We start from the raw sequence: 12,946 nt of genomic DNA on the forward strand, positions 1-12,946 counted from the left end.
ATTCAGCTTTGCATGACAGGAATAAATTACATTTTAAAATATAATCAATAAATAAAATAGTTATTTCAAATTGTAATAATATTTCACAAGATTACTGTTTTAACTATTTTTCATCAAATAAATGCAGCCTTGGTGAGCATAGGAGACTTCATTGAAAATATTTAAAAAATTGTGTTTCCAAACTTTTGATAAGTCCTATATACAGTCAAACCAAATGTATTCAGACAACTTCAACATTTCTCACATTATCAGTTTATTTGCTATCGTTTAGAAAATGACAAGAACTCAGAGTTAAACTGTGTCAGAACAAATTCATCTTGATAATGTCAGATAACTTTGATAGCAGGGGCGATTCTAGGATTTTAATTTTAGGGGGGCTCAGCCCCCAATGAGAGTATAATCATAAAAAATAAATAATATAATGTTTGACTAATAGGTTAGGGTGGTATTCTAAACCTATTGCAGTATAGTAAGGGATTACTGTTCATTTTTAGGTAATTTAATTACAGTTACTTCTAAAGTACTACTGTTACATACTGTAAATAATTTCAGCAGTTCTAAAATCAATATTAAATTTGAAATCTAAATTTATCGTCTAAAGGTAAAATTGAATGCAGCGTCTTTAATCCTCTGCCCGCCGGCGCGTTCACTTGCAGTATTTTCTGATAGAGAAAATAACCTAATATAGCCTACTCTGATACAGATAAGACTGCTAAATGATCATTTTAGATAATCGAATCTAAAAAGGGTCTACTTTGATATGTGTACACTGACAATAACAACAAAACGTTTTGCTTTTGTAAAATAAAGAAAACAAACAAGGTGCACTTTCTGCCGTCTCTGTCTCCGTGAACTTCTGATTAAATTTGATTTAATCTGAAACGCGTCACAAAAATGAACCGAAACTCAGCGAATACTTGACACACACACAGCCATGAGAAATATGACTATAGAAAGCTTGAGGTGTCTACTTTTAAATGAACCAATTCACATAGAAAACAAAATATTCTCTGATTATGTAATCCGTATAAAAAACTAAAGCGAGGAACAGTCTTTCCCGTCTCTGAGCTCATTATCTGCAGTCACACCTGTGCACAAACACCTAGATACAAAAATAGATTTAAATAATAATAATAATAATAATAATAATAATAATAAGATTCATCTATACTTATCATCGTTTTTGGAAGAAGACCTGCTATGAGGAATAAGCTGGAATTTACCTCAGAAAACAGCACGATCTGACTGCTTTATTCAGCGGAGGATATAATTTCTGTAATTTATTATTTTTACATAAACTTATTTTACATCTTGCCAAACTTAAATGTGTGCAAGGGAGTGCAATATGTTGAAATATATGCATTCAGATTTAGGCTTTTTATTTTACTATAGCCTATAACTTTTTTACTAGGCTACATATAATGTCGAACGAAACGAGGATGTTTTTTTTTTGCTATCATAATAAAAATATGATTTATAATATGATATAGATATATAAAGTAATGGGAATGTTTACACTGCACCATGATGAATGTTACATAAATATTTACTTCAGTGTTTACTGATCTACTATCAGATGTCGATGTTAATAATGTGCTAAGCAGTAAGTATTTAGTTTACAAAATATCAGAATGTTGATTATGTACTGTATGGTAATACAAGCATATGTGCATGAATGACCGTACAAAATCTTGTTTTTGTAAGGAGTAGGCAAAATTAGTATTAGTGACTGCCAATACATGTACAGTATGTCAGTGTGTAAGAAATATTGTAGGCTACTCATTGCTTTGAAAAATGTAATGCCTACAGCTTGATACATGCAATGTTTAACTTTTCTTGAGTTTTTTTTATTATTCAGATATTTTGCAGAGTAATTCTATTTGTTAACCAAAGAAGGTTACATTTTTTGTTAAAATGTTTAAGTACTACATTTGTTTTAAAACTAAAACGCTAAACTATTCCACGTTTGACACAAATTGAAAGAATAAAGAGTTTAATTTTTGTTGTCTCTGCTTTAAAGTTTATAAGGATTTTAACTAAAATTACCGATTTAAATAATTAAGTTACTTATTGAGTAACTAAATTACTTTTCAGACAGAGTAATTAGAAAAGTAATTTAAATACAATATTGATGATGTAATTAGTAATGAATTACTTTCTAAAAGTAACTTACCCATCACTGGTATTGGATTACAATCAACCAAAAATTATTCAGCTGTTAAATTTAAGTACACAATTAGATAATACCAATTTAGGTCAACCAATTACCAAGCAATGCTTAATTTTGTTCAGTCTGTGGTGTAAAAAGGTCGCATTAGCAATTAAAGAAAAAAAACTTCAGCAAAACTTGGTCAGGTCAAAGTGTCTGAATAATTTTTGGTCCCAAATTTTTTTCAATTTTTACTGGTAGTCCACTATATGAATAATTTTTGGGTATAATATGTCCTGACTTACATAAATGAACTATAGTGTCCTGCACCCACTAGTAAAAAAAAATATCAAAAATTATATCTGGTGTCTGAATAATTTTTGGTTTGACTGTATGTAGGCCAAAAATATGCAGCCAAAATGTATCAAAAATATTCTTTAAATCTTTTTAAATAAATAAAGCGTAAAGTTTAAAGTGACATAACATAACTTGATTAAAGCAGTGAAGCTGGCATTATTTTGTCTGTAAGTTGCTATCTAGCACCAATAGTGAATGGGGCTGTCACTAGTACTCTGGAACTCAATGACATTCAGAAATGTCCCAAAACTGCAATGAGAAAAGAGACTTGGAGGGGTTTAAGGAAAAATCGATTTGGACCAAGCAATTGAAAACAGAACGAAAACAGCCTAGAAATCTTCTGTTCGTACTAACCTTATAGAGGCAAAGGTCGATGACCTGGGAGCAGACCTCTCTCAGGTCTGTGCAGACACGCAGTCGGCTGTGTATGAAGGCACAGAGCTCTTCATTAGTGACAGTGTCCCACACACCATCGCAGGCCAGAACCAGAAACTCATCTGCTTGCGAGCGCTCCACAGCAGACACTTCCGGCTCTGGTGATACCATCTGCTCCGTGACCGGCCGCCACTCAGCTGTCTTGTAACTGAAGTCCCCCAGCGCTCGGGAGACTGCCAGCGAGCCGTTCACGCGTTGCAAAGTCACCGATCCTCCAGCGTTCTCTATCCTCTCCCTCTCGCCGGGGCTGAAGGGCTTGTGGTCTTCCGTCGAGAAGGCCACCCGTCCCGCACGGCACAAGACTGCCCGAGAGTCCCCACAGTTCACAAAGTAGATGTGGTGTGGAGTGATAGCGGTGGCAACGACAGTCGTCCCTCCGCGTTCCCAACCCTCACGGCAGGCCATGGCATGAAGGTGCTTGTCCATGAGAAAGAAGCCCTCCTTGATGCCCTCAGTGACCCTTACTACATCCTCATCTGCTCGGATCTTTCCTGAGAGGGAATAGCTTGTGTCACTAAATAACCAACAAGGCCTTTTGGTGACTTCAAACAGATCACATTTGCATGTTCGCAAACGACGAACCTAAAGGCTTCATTAGAGCAGATTGCAAGGATCAACCATTATGCAACTTCTAATTGCTTTAGGAGCATGTTGTACACCACTATTAACTTGTCAGATCACGGCTTAATTGGGTAATAATGTTGCTGTGGCTTTGGATGTACAGTAGGTCTACAAATTAATCCAATCTGATGAGATCCTCTTGGATCTCTTCTAAAGAGATCAATATGATTTCCCACGTGATCTAATTTCTGTTTCTCATCAAAAGCCACTCAGTTATTACTAGGTTTGCTGTGCTCTCAAATGACTATTGATGTACAAATATGAGCAGTATTGGGGAGTAACTAGTTACATGTAGCAGAATTATGTAATTTAATTACAAAATAAATGCAACTGTAATCTTTGTAATCAATAAGATTTGATTGATTTCTTTCCCAAAATTGCATTGACACCAATGTTTCCAGAGTTTAGGGCACAGAACAGGACACATGCTTATTTGATAACGGTTTAATTTCTTATTTGGTTTTATGTATATGCTTTATTTTTTAAGATTAACTGTTTTTTTTCCCCAAAGCATTGTTAGATGCCAGTGTTTCCTGTCATAGCTATGCAAAGATTTCATTTCAAAAACAGTTTCAATAGCTATTTCAAACATAGCTATTAAACTATATCTTGTTAACCTTAGAACGATCTCAAAGTAAAAAGGTGCTAAAGTCTGATTTTGTGGCAGTTGCGCTTTAAAGTTAAATTATTATAATCTTAATTAAAGTGATGAAGGATTTTGAGAAGTCTGACTGTAATCAGTGTTGAGTACTACTGTAAGGTTAACCCTGCCTGCTTTAAATGTTTGAAAATGATTAATAGTTGAAAACATTTGTTAGAAAAGTAATCAAATGTAATCAGTTACATTACTTACAGTAATTGAAATAGTTGCACTATTTATTAAATTTTAAATAGAGTAACTTGTAATCTGTAACCTATTAAATTTCCAAAGTAACCTTTCCAACACTGAGTATAAGCCAAAAAGATGCCAGAGGTCCTGCTGTTTGTAGGACAGCTTGCTGCTCACCTGTGCCCAGGATGTGGTCCAGCAGGTTTCGGGAGCAGTGTTGGGCCACCGCGCTCCCTGCGTGTCCATCATACACAGCGAAGAACCCCCAGTGGGCCAGTTCCCCTCCTAGCTGAGGGTAGCAGTTGTGGAAATCTTCCATGTGGGCCCTCCAACCCTGCATGCTGGCCAGGGCATAGGTAAGTCCCCAGGAGGCACAGCCCTCTTGCATGTGCTTGTCCAGAACCGGTCGGTCCAAGTAGGGGCTAGTGATGACCCCTTCCTCCTCTCCTCCCTCTTCGCCTTCAGACAGCTCCCCTGCGCCTCCCCCTCGTCCCCCTTTAAAAAAGGAGGTGACGCTTTTCTCGTTCTCCTTCACCAGCTGCCTTACAAAAGCAGGCATTTCCACACTTCCTTTCCTGGATGTCCTCATGATGTCTTTTATCTTCACTTGTTCAAATCCGTTCACGGCCTCCACCCTGTGCTGTAGCTCGCTGGCTTTGGTTCGGCTGAGCCTTGCTGCTCAGGGCCTTCACAGCATTATCTCCCGAGAAGCTGATTCTGCACCTTGAAGCATCCTCGAGTGATCTGATGTAGAACGGTTGATTTTCCCTTCTGTCACTCTATACCCATTGCTAGACATCTCACTGAGATCTAATCTTTCTGTACTCATAGTGGCTCTTTCCAATTTGATCCACTTTTGTTGCCTTCCTCCTCTATATGTCAGTGATATTCCCTCTCTCTAAGCTTTCTCTCTGTCTGAGCCCGTTATTTTCCTGTCATCGCTCTGACTGGCTGAGCTATTTCTGTGCACCAATCATCTCGCAGTGTCCTCCCTCTTGTTGTACACACCGACATGCAATCCTTTCGCAGAGTGTCTCTCTCTCTTTCACATGTTCAATGCATCTCTCTCTCTCTCTCCCTCTCTCCCTCCCTCCCTCGGTTTCTCCTCTTGAACTCCCTCTGTTAATCATCTCTGCTGAACATTTGATAATTTTGGATTACCTAACATGTACAGATTAATGTGCATAACAGATTTTCACAGCAGCCCAGTAAGAGAGAAAGGCTGAGAGAGAAGGCACAAAGTACACTCTGCTTAAAAATATTATGTGAGGGAGATTCAGTGATTCATATTAAAGAACATGGTTCGCCTTGAGCAGAATTCATGAATGGCATATTCAAATATGAACTTGGGAGACTCTAACAAAGGTTGATTCAGACAGATTAGCGGATTATGTAAATCAAAAATGCATTCATAAACATTATTACATAACAGGCTATTTTTGTCTTTTTAACTCTTTTTGTGGTTCCATGGAATGACGCAAACAAAAATGGCTCATGAATTTGAGCAGAATTTGTTTGATGGCAGAATGATCATTAAATCAGATGCTTGTAGTACTGACTCATCTGCTGGGCCAAGCAGCCTGGAAAAAAAAAAAACACAAAATGAAGAAATAATAACAATAGTATTATTATCATGATTACAAAAATAAAATAGTTAATTTCAATTCAAATGAAGTTTAGATTTTTAAAAACATTTAAATTTTTTCTAGTCTTTTCATAAATTCTTTCATCATTTTATATGATAATTTTTGTATCATCTTATATTACTTATATCATCATAAATTATATAAGAATGATAATAAATGATGCATTATTAATTCTACTAACTATTATTGTTGTTATAAATTAAACAATATAATTTTATTTTTTAAATATTATACAAATTATACTGAAATTATCATTTATAGTATTATAGAACTGTACATATAATTGTACACACACACACACACACACACACGTATTCTTATCATTATGGGGACATTCCATAGGCGTAATGGTTTTTATACTGTAAACTCTATTTTCTATCCCCTTACCCTAACCCTACACACCTACCCCTCACAGGAAAATTTCTGCATTTTTAGATTTTTAAAACACTTCATTCTATATGATTTATAAGCTTGATTCTTCATGGCAACCTAAAAAATGTCCCGACAAGGTCAAAATTTGTTGGTATTACTATACTTGTGGACACATTTGGTCCCCATAATGTAGTGAATACCAGTGCACACACACGCACACACTTCACACACACATCTTCAGCTGGGTGTTAAAGGCCAGCACTTTTCACAGCATGGGAGAAGATAAAGCACAGCACTCTTTGAGGAACGTCTGAGTAATTTGCTTGGATCTAAGGTTAGCCATCTCCCTCGAGATGAAGACTTGTCTACACACAGACACATGCTGACGTCTCAGGTTCCTTAAGCTCTGAATGGGCCATGAGGGAGGATAGCTGTGTGTGTGTGTGTGTATGCCGACAAGGTCAAAATTTGTTGGTATTACTATACATGTGGACACATTTGGTCCCCATAATGTAGTGAATACCAGTGCGCACACACTTCACACACACATCTTCAGCTGGGTGTTAAAGGCCAGCACTTTTCACAGCATGGGAGAAGATAAAGCACAGCACTCTTTGAGGAACGTCTGAGTAATTTGCTTGGATCTAAGGTTAGCCATCTCCCTCGAGATGAAGACTTGTCTACACACAGACACATGCTGACGTCTCAGGTTCCTTAAGCTCTGAATGGGCCATGAGGGAGGATAGCTGTGTGTGTGTGTGTGTATGTGTGTGTGTTCATAAAGATGGGGTGTCCAAGTGGTTGAGATATTATTAGGTCAGGCCAACCCCTTCCCGCTGACAACGCTAGGATGGCCAAAAAAAGCCCAGAGGGTTCGTGGAGCGCTGGGAGGAGAGGGGGTTTGGTGTGGAAGCAGCAGAAATGGCCAGCAAAGGTGAGAGTCTTCCACGAGCTCTCCTGGGCTATATTGTTTACATGTGTAATGTGCTGGTACGTGAATAGCAGGTTGGCAGAAACTGAGTGAGGTGGCGAGGGGGGAGGTTAGGAGATCGGATTGAAGTTGAGTGGTGTACTCTAGAGGTATAGTAATACTGCTGACTGGTCAGCACATCACTCAGGACTTCCCAATGGGTGCTTGGCAGGCCGATGGAAATCTGATGGATGGACTGCCTCCAGGATCCGACCGATGCATGACTCTAGGATTTTGAGGCAAAAAAGGAGGCATTGATGTCTGAACGAAGGAGGTTAGATCTTCGCTCAGTCTTATTTTGGCAGCGCTGGCAGACGTCTCCCCAGAGAGATTCAATCTGACCCGGCCATGTTAGGCTGCAATAAAGTGCTTTAGCAGGAGTGAAGGCCATGTGGTAGATTTTATGCAGAGAAGATTTCAGAGGGTTTGGATTGATCTGATAAAGGCTCGTTCAGCTTTGCACCAGTGTGCGCCACAGCACAGATTTGCACCTGCGTTTGGAGGATAATCAGAATCAACAGCTGTTGGGGTCTATTGGCTTCACAGGGGAAGGGGCGTGTAAATGCACACTGCCATTAGCTGTTCCACTGTGCTTGTGTCCATGCACTCTCTGACATGAAAGCTTCTTGTCCATTTATGTCATGTTTGTCTCAGAGATGTAACATTTGCACTAAATTACAGCAATTTTAGCAACTTACGCTCCGATTGCCAACAAAACACAGAAATTTTATGCAGTTTTACTCACCGCCTGCATTTCCCGCTCATGACCAGGATATTTTATCAGTGGGGCCGCTCTATCTTTCAGTATCAAACGATCTGCAAATCCAGCGTCAAACTGGGCCTTGTTTATAAAACATTCATTACTGAAATGACGGGAACAAACAAGCACACGTGCAAAACTCCATTGCTGTCCTGGAAAAACAAACTGCATCCACTGTTCCCTTAACGCTGGGTTCTTTGGGAAGCTGAACAAGCTTATCTTGACTTTCCCTCACATCCAAAAACACACTTCTTAGGAGACATTCTTCTCGAGCAAGTCCTGTGTGCAGCGCTGCCGACAACTTCCGTAACCTGAAGGAAGCACGTTGGAATTCCAAGGAATTCCACTCTTCGTGACGTCATGAAGAGCCATGCTCGAAAAAGAACGTTCCGAAACTTATTCGAACCCGGAAGGAGTGTATTTGGCACTGAAATACTCCGCCATACGTTCAAATCGTTTTTTTTTTTTTTACTTTGGCCATGTTTAGCATGAGAATCCAACTCTTTAACAGTGTAAATAACTCAGAATGCATGAAATAGCATTAGACCCCCCCCCTTAAAATTGTATATGCTATTAATTCTAAAGTGAATTAATTCAACTAAAGTTTGTAGATCAACTCAAAGATTTGATGAAAATCTGCATTTGTAATTTAGTCTGTTTTAAAATAGTCTGAAAAATAGTCTGTTTTACCACAAAAATGACCAGATACCCTGCGCAAACATGCATACTGTATCTGACCACCCAAATGCTCCACCACACATCCCCCCTGTGTCTCCCTTTAAGACCGACTTCAAAGCAGTGCTGCATGGTCATTGCATTTCTCCCTCAGTCTTTTTTTCTCTATCTTTCCATCACTCTGCCTCTTTATGTTTATTTCCCTGACATTTCACGCATTCATTTTTCTTACCCTCTCTAGTGTTGGATCTGTTATACTGGCGAGATGTGGGGACCACCGGGCTGGTGTTTACAGGTTTGGTTGTGGGTTTGGCTTGTTTGTTCCAGCTCAGTGCCATCACGATCCTGTCCAACCTCGGTTTAGGCATTATGGCCTTCACTCTCCCTGTATGCTTGCTCTACAAAGCCATGACACTTGTCCGCCTCAGTGATGGATCTCATCCTTTTCAGTGAGTATGCTGTAAAACAAATATGTTTTTACATATATTTAACCCTAAAGGTGTAACTAATTCTGCTGTTTACAGTAGATGGAGTAGTAGCAGAAGTCTTGTCAGTGTTTGCGTCGATTAGTTTTAAAATCACTTATTCATTCAACAACGAAACAAGTGCAATTGTGGTGTGCTATGAAAACAACAACAATTGTGTGATATTGCTTATAAAGTTACAGACCCCCAGTCTGCCCTATTTGCAAGCTGGTTTCAACGGATGAGTTCACTCATATATCAAGTTGATCATGGGTTAAAATATTAATTCTTGAGATGCATAACAGATGTGCAGATTTAAAACAAATAGTGAATGATTTGGCAGGAGCTCGATGGAGGGAAAAGCAACTCAAATAAGTCTGGCTTAATACATGTAATCTTTCTCAGCTGGTCCACTTTTCTTTATTAAAAAGGTCATATTTGGATGAGGACCGTACACTGACAGATGAGGACACAGTTCGCATAGCGGAACAAATTGTTCTGCTGATTGCTACGGCTGTCACCAAGTTGAAGAGGCTGTTCTTCATCGATAGCATCATGGACTCAGTGAAGGTCTCACACGCGTCTTAAATATCTCACCTCAGCTACACCGAGCAGTTTTCGCGCTTTTACTGCAATTTATAGCCTACTTTCACCACATCAGGGGATACTACTCTCTTACGTAATTAGTCCTGATATGAACTATTACCATGTGCTTTCATTCCCAAAGGCAAAGGTTCTGTGAAAATAAGCACGTGTGAAAGTAAAGAAATTCGAAAAATTGACCTTTATTATTATAAGAACATAATGTTCCTGGTACAGCAGGGTGCTAGCCATAGATTCAAAGTCCCAGCAAACACAAATACCGATAAAAATACTGTATATAGGCTACCTTCAATGCACTGTTAATGTCTTTGGATAAAAGCACAATGAAAAAAAATTTTCATTCATCCAATTAAAAACATGTAGGGTAATGATTCAGATCTATATTTTTTAACTTGAGCCAATGAAAAATAAATAACTAGTCCTTAGTGCATCTAATGTAACATCTAAATGTAAATAGGATTACAAAATCTAAAGTAAAATGATTTAAAACCAAATATAATGATTTTATCTGAATGATTGTATTTTATTTGTTTGTGTAGTTTGTTGTGTTCCTGTATTTGTTGACCTATGTGGGGGTCCAAGACAATGGTCTTACGCTGTTGATGACCGGTAAGGATATCCTGTTTAAATTTGTAAAGATTTATCACAAATCACAGCTGACACTATTTTTGACCTAATGTCAGTGACTAAGCAGAGTCAGAGTGATGTGGATCATACTTCATCAAGTATTACTGCTTTGTTGTGATGATACATGATATTAACGTACAGTAATTCATCACCTTTGAACAGGTGTGATATGTGCCTTCTCTCTGCCACTGTTGTACAGACTTCAACAGGTAAGTGTGTGCCTCATTTGACTTTACACACAGGCCTATATTCAAAAAAAGAAAAAAGAAAAAGACAAATTGGGGCTATTTATGTATTGGTCAAAATGTGTTTAGACATTTCTGTATTTTCCTAACCAGAAATGCACTTATTATCAGATCTCACTTATGCACATATAACCATAGGCTATATCAGACTTAGCACTTATTTTTGTTTTCATTTTTGACAGAAAAGGATTGACAAGATTGCCAAAGCAATCAAAAAACTTGTAGAAAAAGGCACCGAACTGTAAGTCTTCATCATTCTGACATGAGCCATAATGAAAACGATTCAAAGTGAGGCAGGGAAAAAATAATCAAGCTTACATCTTGAAGGAATAGTTCACCCAAAAATGAAAAATTGCTAAAAATTTATTCATTCTCAGGCCATCCAAGGTGTAGATTAATCTGTTTCCTCATCAGAAAAGATTTGGAAAAATTTTGCATTACATGACTTGCTCACCAGTGGATCCTCTGCAGTGAATGGGTGCCGTCAGAATGAGAGTCCAAACAGCTGATAAAAACATTACAGTAATCCACACGACTCCAGTCCATCAATTAATGTCTTGTGAAGCGAAAAGCTGCATGTTTGTAATAAACAAATCCAAGGTGTTTTAACCTTAAACTGTCATTTTTGGTCAAACTAATGTATAATCCATAAAAACGCTTGCTCCAGTGGAAAAAGTCCACCCCTGCTGGACATCAAAATCATATTTGTCTATAACTGTTTTGGACTGTTTTCACTAGTAAACGGTATTTGAACTGATACTTTAGCTGGAAGAAACAGTTTGAAGCTAAAAACATCATAATGATGGATTTGTTTATTACAATCACACAGCTATTCACTACACAAGATGCTAATTGGAAATGGACTGGAGTCGTATAGCTTACTTGGACTCTCATTATAGTGGCACCCATTCACTGCAGAAGATCTATTGGTGACATAATGCTAAATTTCTCCAAATCTGTTCCAATGAAGAAACTAACTAATCTACATCTTGGATGGCCAGAATCAGTAAATTTTCAGCAATTTTTGGGTGAACTATTCCTTTAAGTCTAATTGAATCCAAATGTTTGATTTCTCCCTGCAAAGAAACAAATGATAATCAAGCCACATTCGTTATGACTTCAATTAACTACAACAACCATGGTTTACTTTCTTGAATTTATAATATGTTCTCCACTTCTCTTTTCTAGAGTTGATCTTGTGATTTCACTGGCCAAACCTCCACCAGCCCCAGCCCCAGCCCGTTCCCCTGCCCCCACAGCAAAACATAAACAGAAGACTAAATGAAGTGGAGGGAGAGAGAGAGAGAGAGAGAGAGATGGGGGTGAGGAGCAGAAATGTGGAGTACATTGAACAAACAAAGTCTTACGCTGCAGCTGTAGCCCTGCGAGTTCAGCAGGGTCGGGGGTTTGGGGGTTATGAACGAGCGTTATGTTTTACGGTACGTTTCTTACAGTGCTAGGAGATTCTTCAACAGGTCTTCTGAAAAGAATTAAACAACAGGCTTCTTCTTGAAGCACACTTCAGTCAAGAGAAGTCCAGGTGTATGTCTGATGTATTCATTTAACTCAAACTGTCAAACAGCTGTGTAATATTTATAATTATTGGTTCATTTTGCCTGACAAGGCTTTTTTTCTACTGATTTTCATAGAAAAAGTTGAACCTAGTGACAGTTGCTAGTATATTTTTGTCCACTAGAGGGTACAATGAGACCATACAATCACAGCAGTTCTGGGTCAGGACAGCATGTTGCAGAAATTCTGTCATGTAAATTTGTTTAATTAAAAAAAAAAATTACAATTCCCACTGGGATTGTGCATATAATTTGGGTTTTAATATTTAGTACTTAATGTTTCAAATTACAGAGCAATTCAAAACTAATTTAAGTCACTTTAAAACAAGTCATGTTTTGCTTCCCGGACTTTGTACGTCTTTTGTGCAACATGACCCCCAGTAAACACATGTTTTCAATGTTATTTGCCTTTTTTGTAGCCTATCTGACAACATACAAAACATCACATCATATATTTTCGGCCTTGCACAGAAATGCTTCTTTTGTGGGAAAGAAGCAGCTGCTATGGATGGAAACTCCTTCGAGAAGAGTCCTAGGAGTGGCAATTTCAAAACATTCAGTTACATACTGTTTGCAGATGACATTCTAATGCTATAAAGAAACAAATATAGGATGCCTTCTG

At 38.2% G+C, this 12,946-nt stretch overlaps 2 protein-coding genes across 2 annotated transcripts in view; one reads left to right on the forward strand and one right to left on the reverse strand.

The window, feature by feature from the left end:
* Positions 1 to 5,289, reverse strand: part of LOC107706519 (protein phosphatase 1A-like) — a 9,010-nt gene extending 3,721 nt beyond the window's left edge. The window contains exons 1-2 of the mRNA XM_016510260.1: positions 4,569 to 5,289; positions 2,861 to 3,432 (exon numbers count right to left, since the gene is read on the reverse strand). Coding sequence (XP_016365746.1) covers positions 2,861 to 3,432; positions 4,569 to 4,980 — 984 coding nt within the window. The 5' untranslated portion in view covers positions 4,981 to 5,289. The remainder of the gene's footprint in view (positions 1 to 2,860; positions 3,433 to 4,568) is intronic.
* Positions 5,290 to 7,286: 1,997 nt separating this feature from the next.
* LOC107706456 (reticulon-2-like) lies at positions 7,287 to 12,699 on the forward strand. Its single transcript, XM_016510168.1, has 7 exons — positions 7,287 to 7,343; positions 9,056 to 9,263; positions 9,710 to 9,848; positions 10,421 to 10,490; positions 10,671 to 10,717; positions 10,936 to 10,994; positions 11,942 to 12,699. The coding sequence occupies exons 1-7, from the start codon at positions 7,331 to 7,333 to the stop codon at positions 12,036 to 12,038; spliced, it is 633 nt and encodes a 210-aa protein (XP_016365654.1). The 5' UTR covers positions 7,287 to 7,330; the 3' UTR covers positions 12,039 to 12,699.
* Positions 12,700 to 12,946: the final 247 nt, after the last annotated feature.

This window comes from Sinocyclocheilus rhinocerous, unplaced genomic scaffold (genome assembly GCF_001515625.1).
Source record: "Sinocyclocheilus rhinocerous isolate Xijiao unplaced genomic scaffold, SAMN03320098_v1.1 scaffold1405, whole genome shotgun sequence".
Classification (NCBI taxonomy): Eukaryota; Metazoa; Chordata; class Actinopteri; order Cypriniformes; family Cyprinidae; genus Sinocyclocheilus; species Sinocyclocheilus rhinocerous.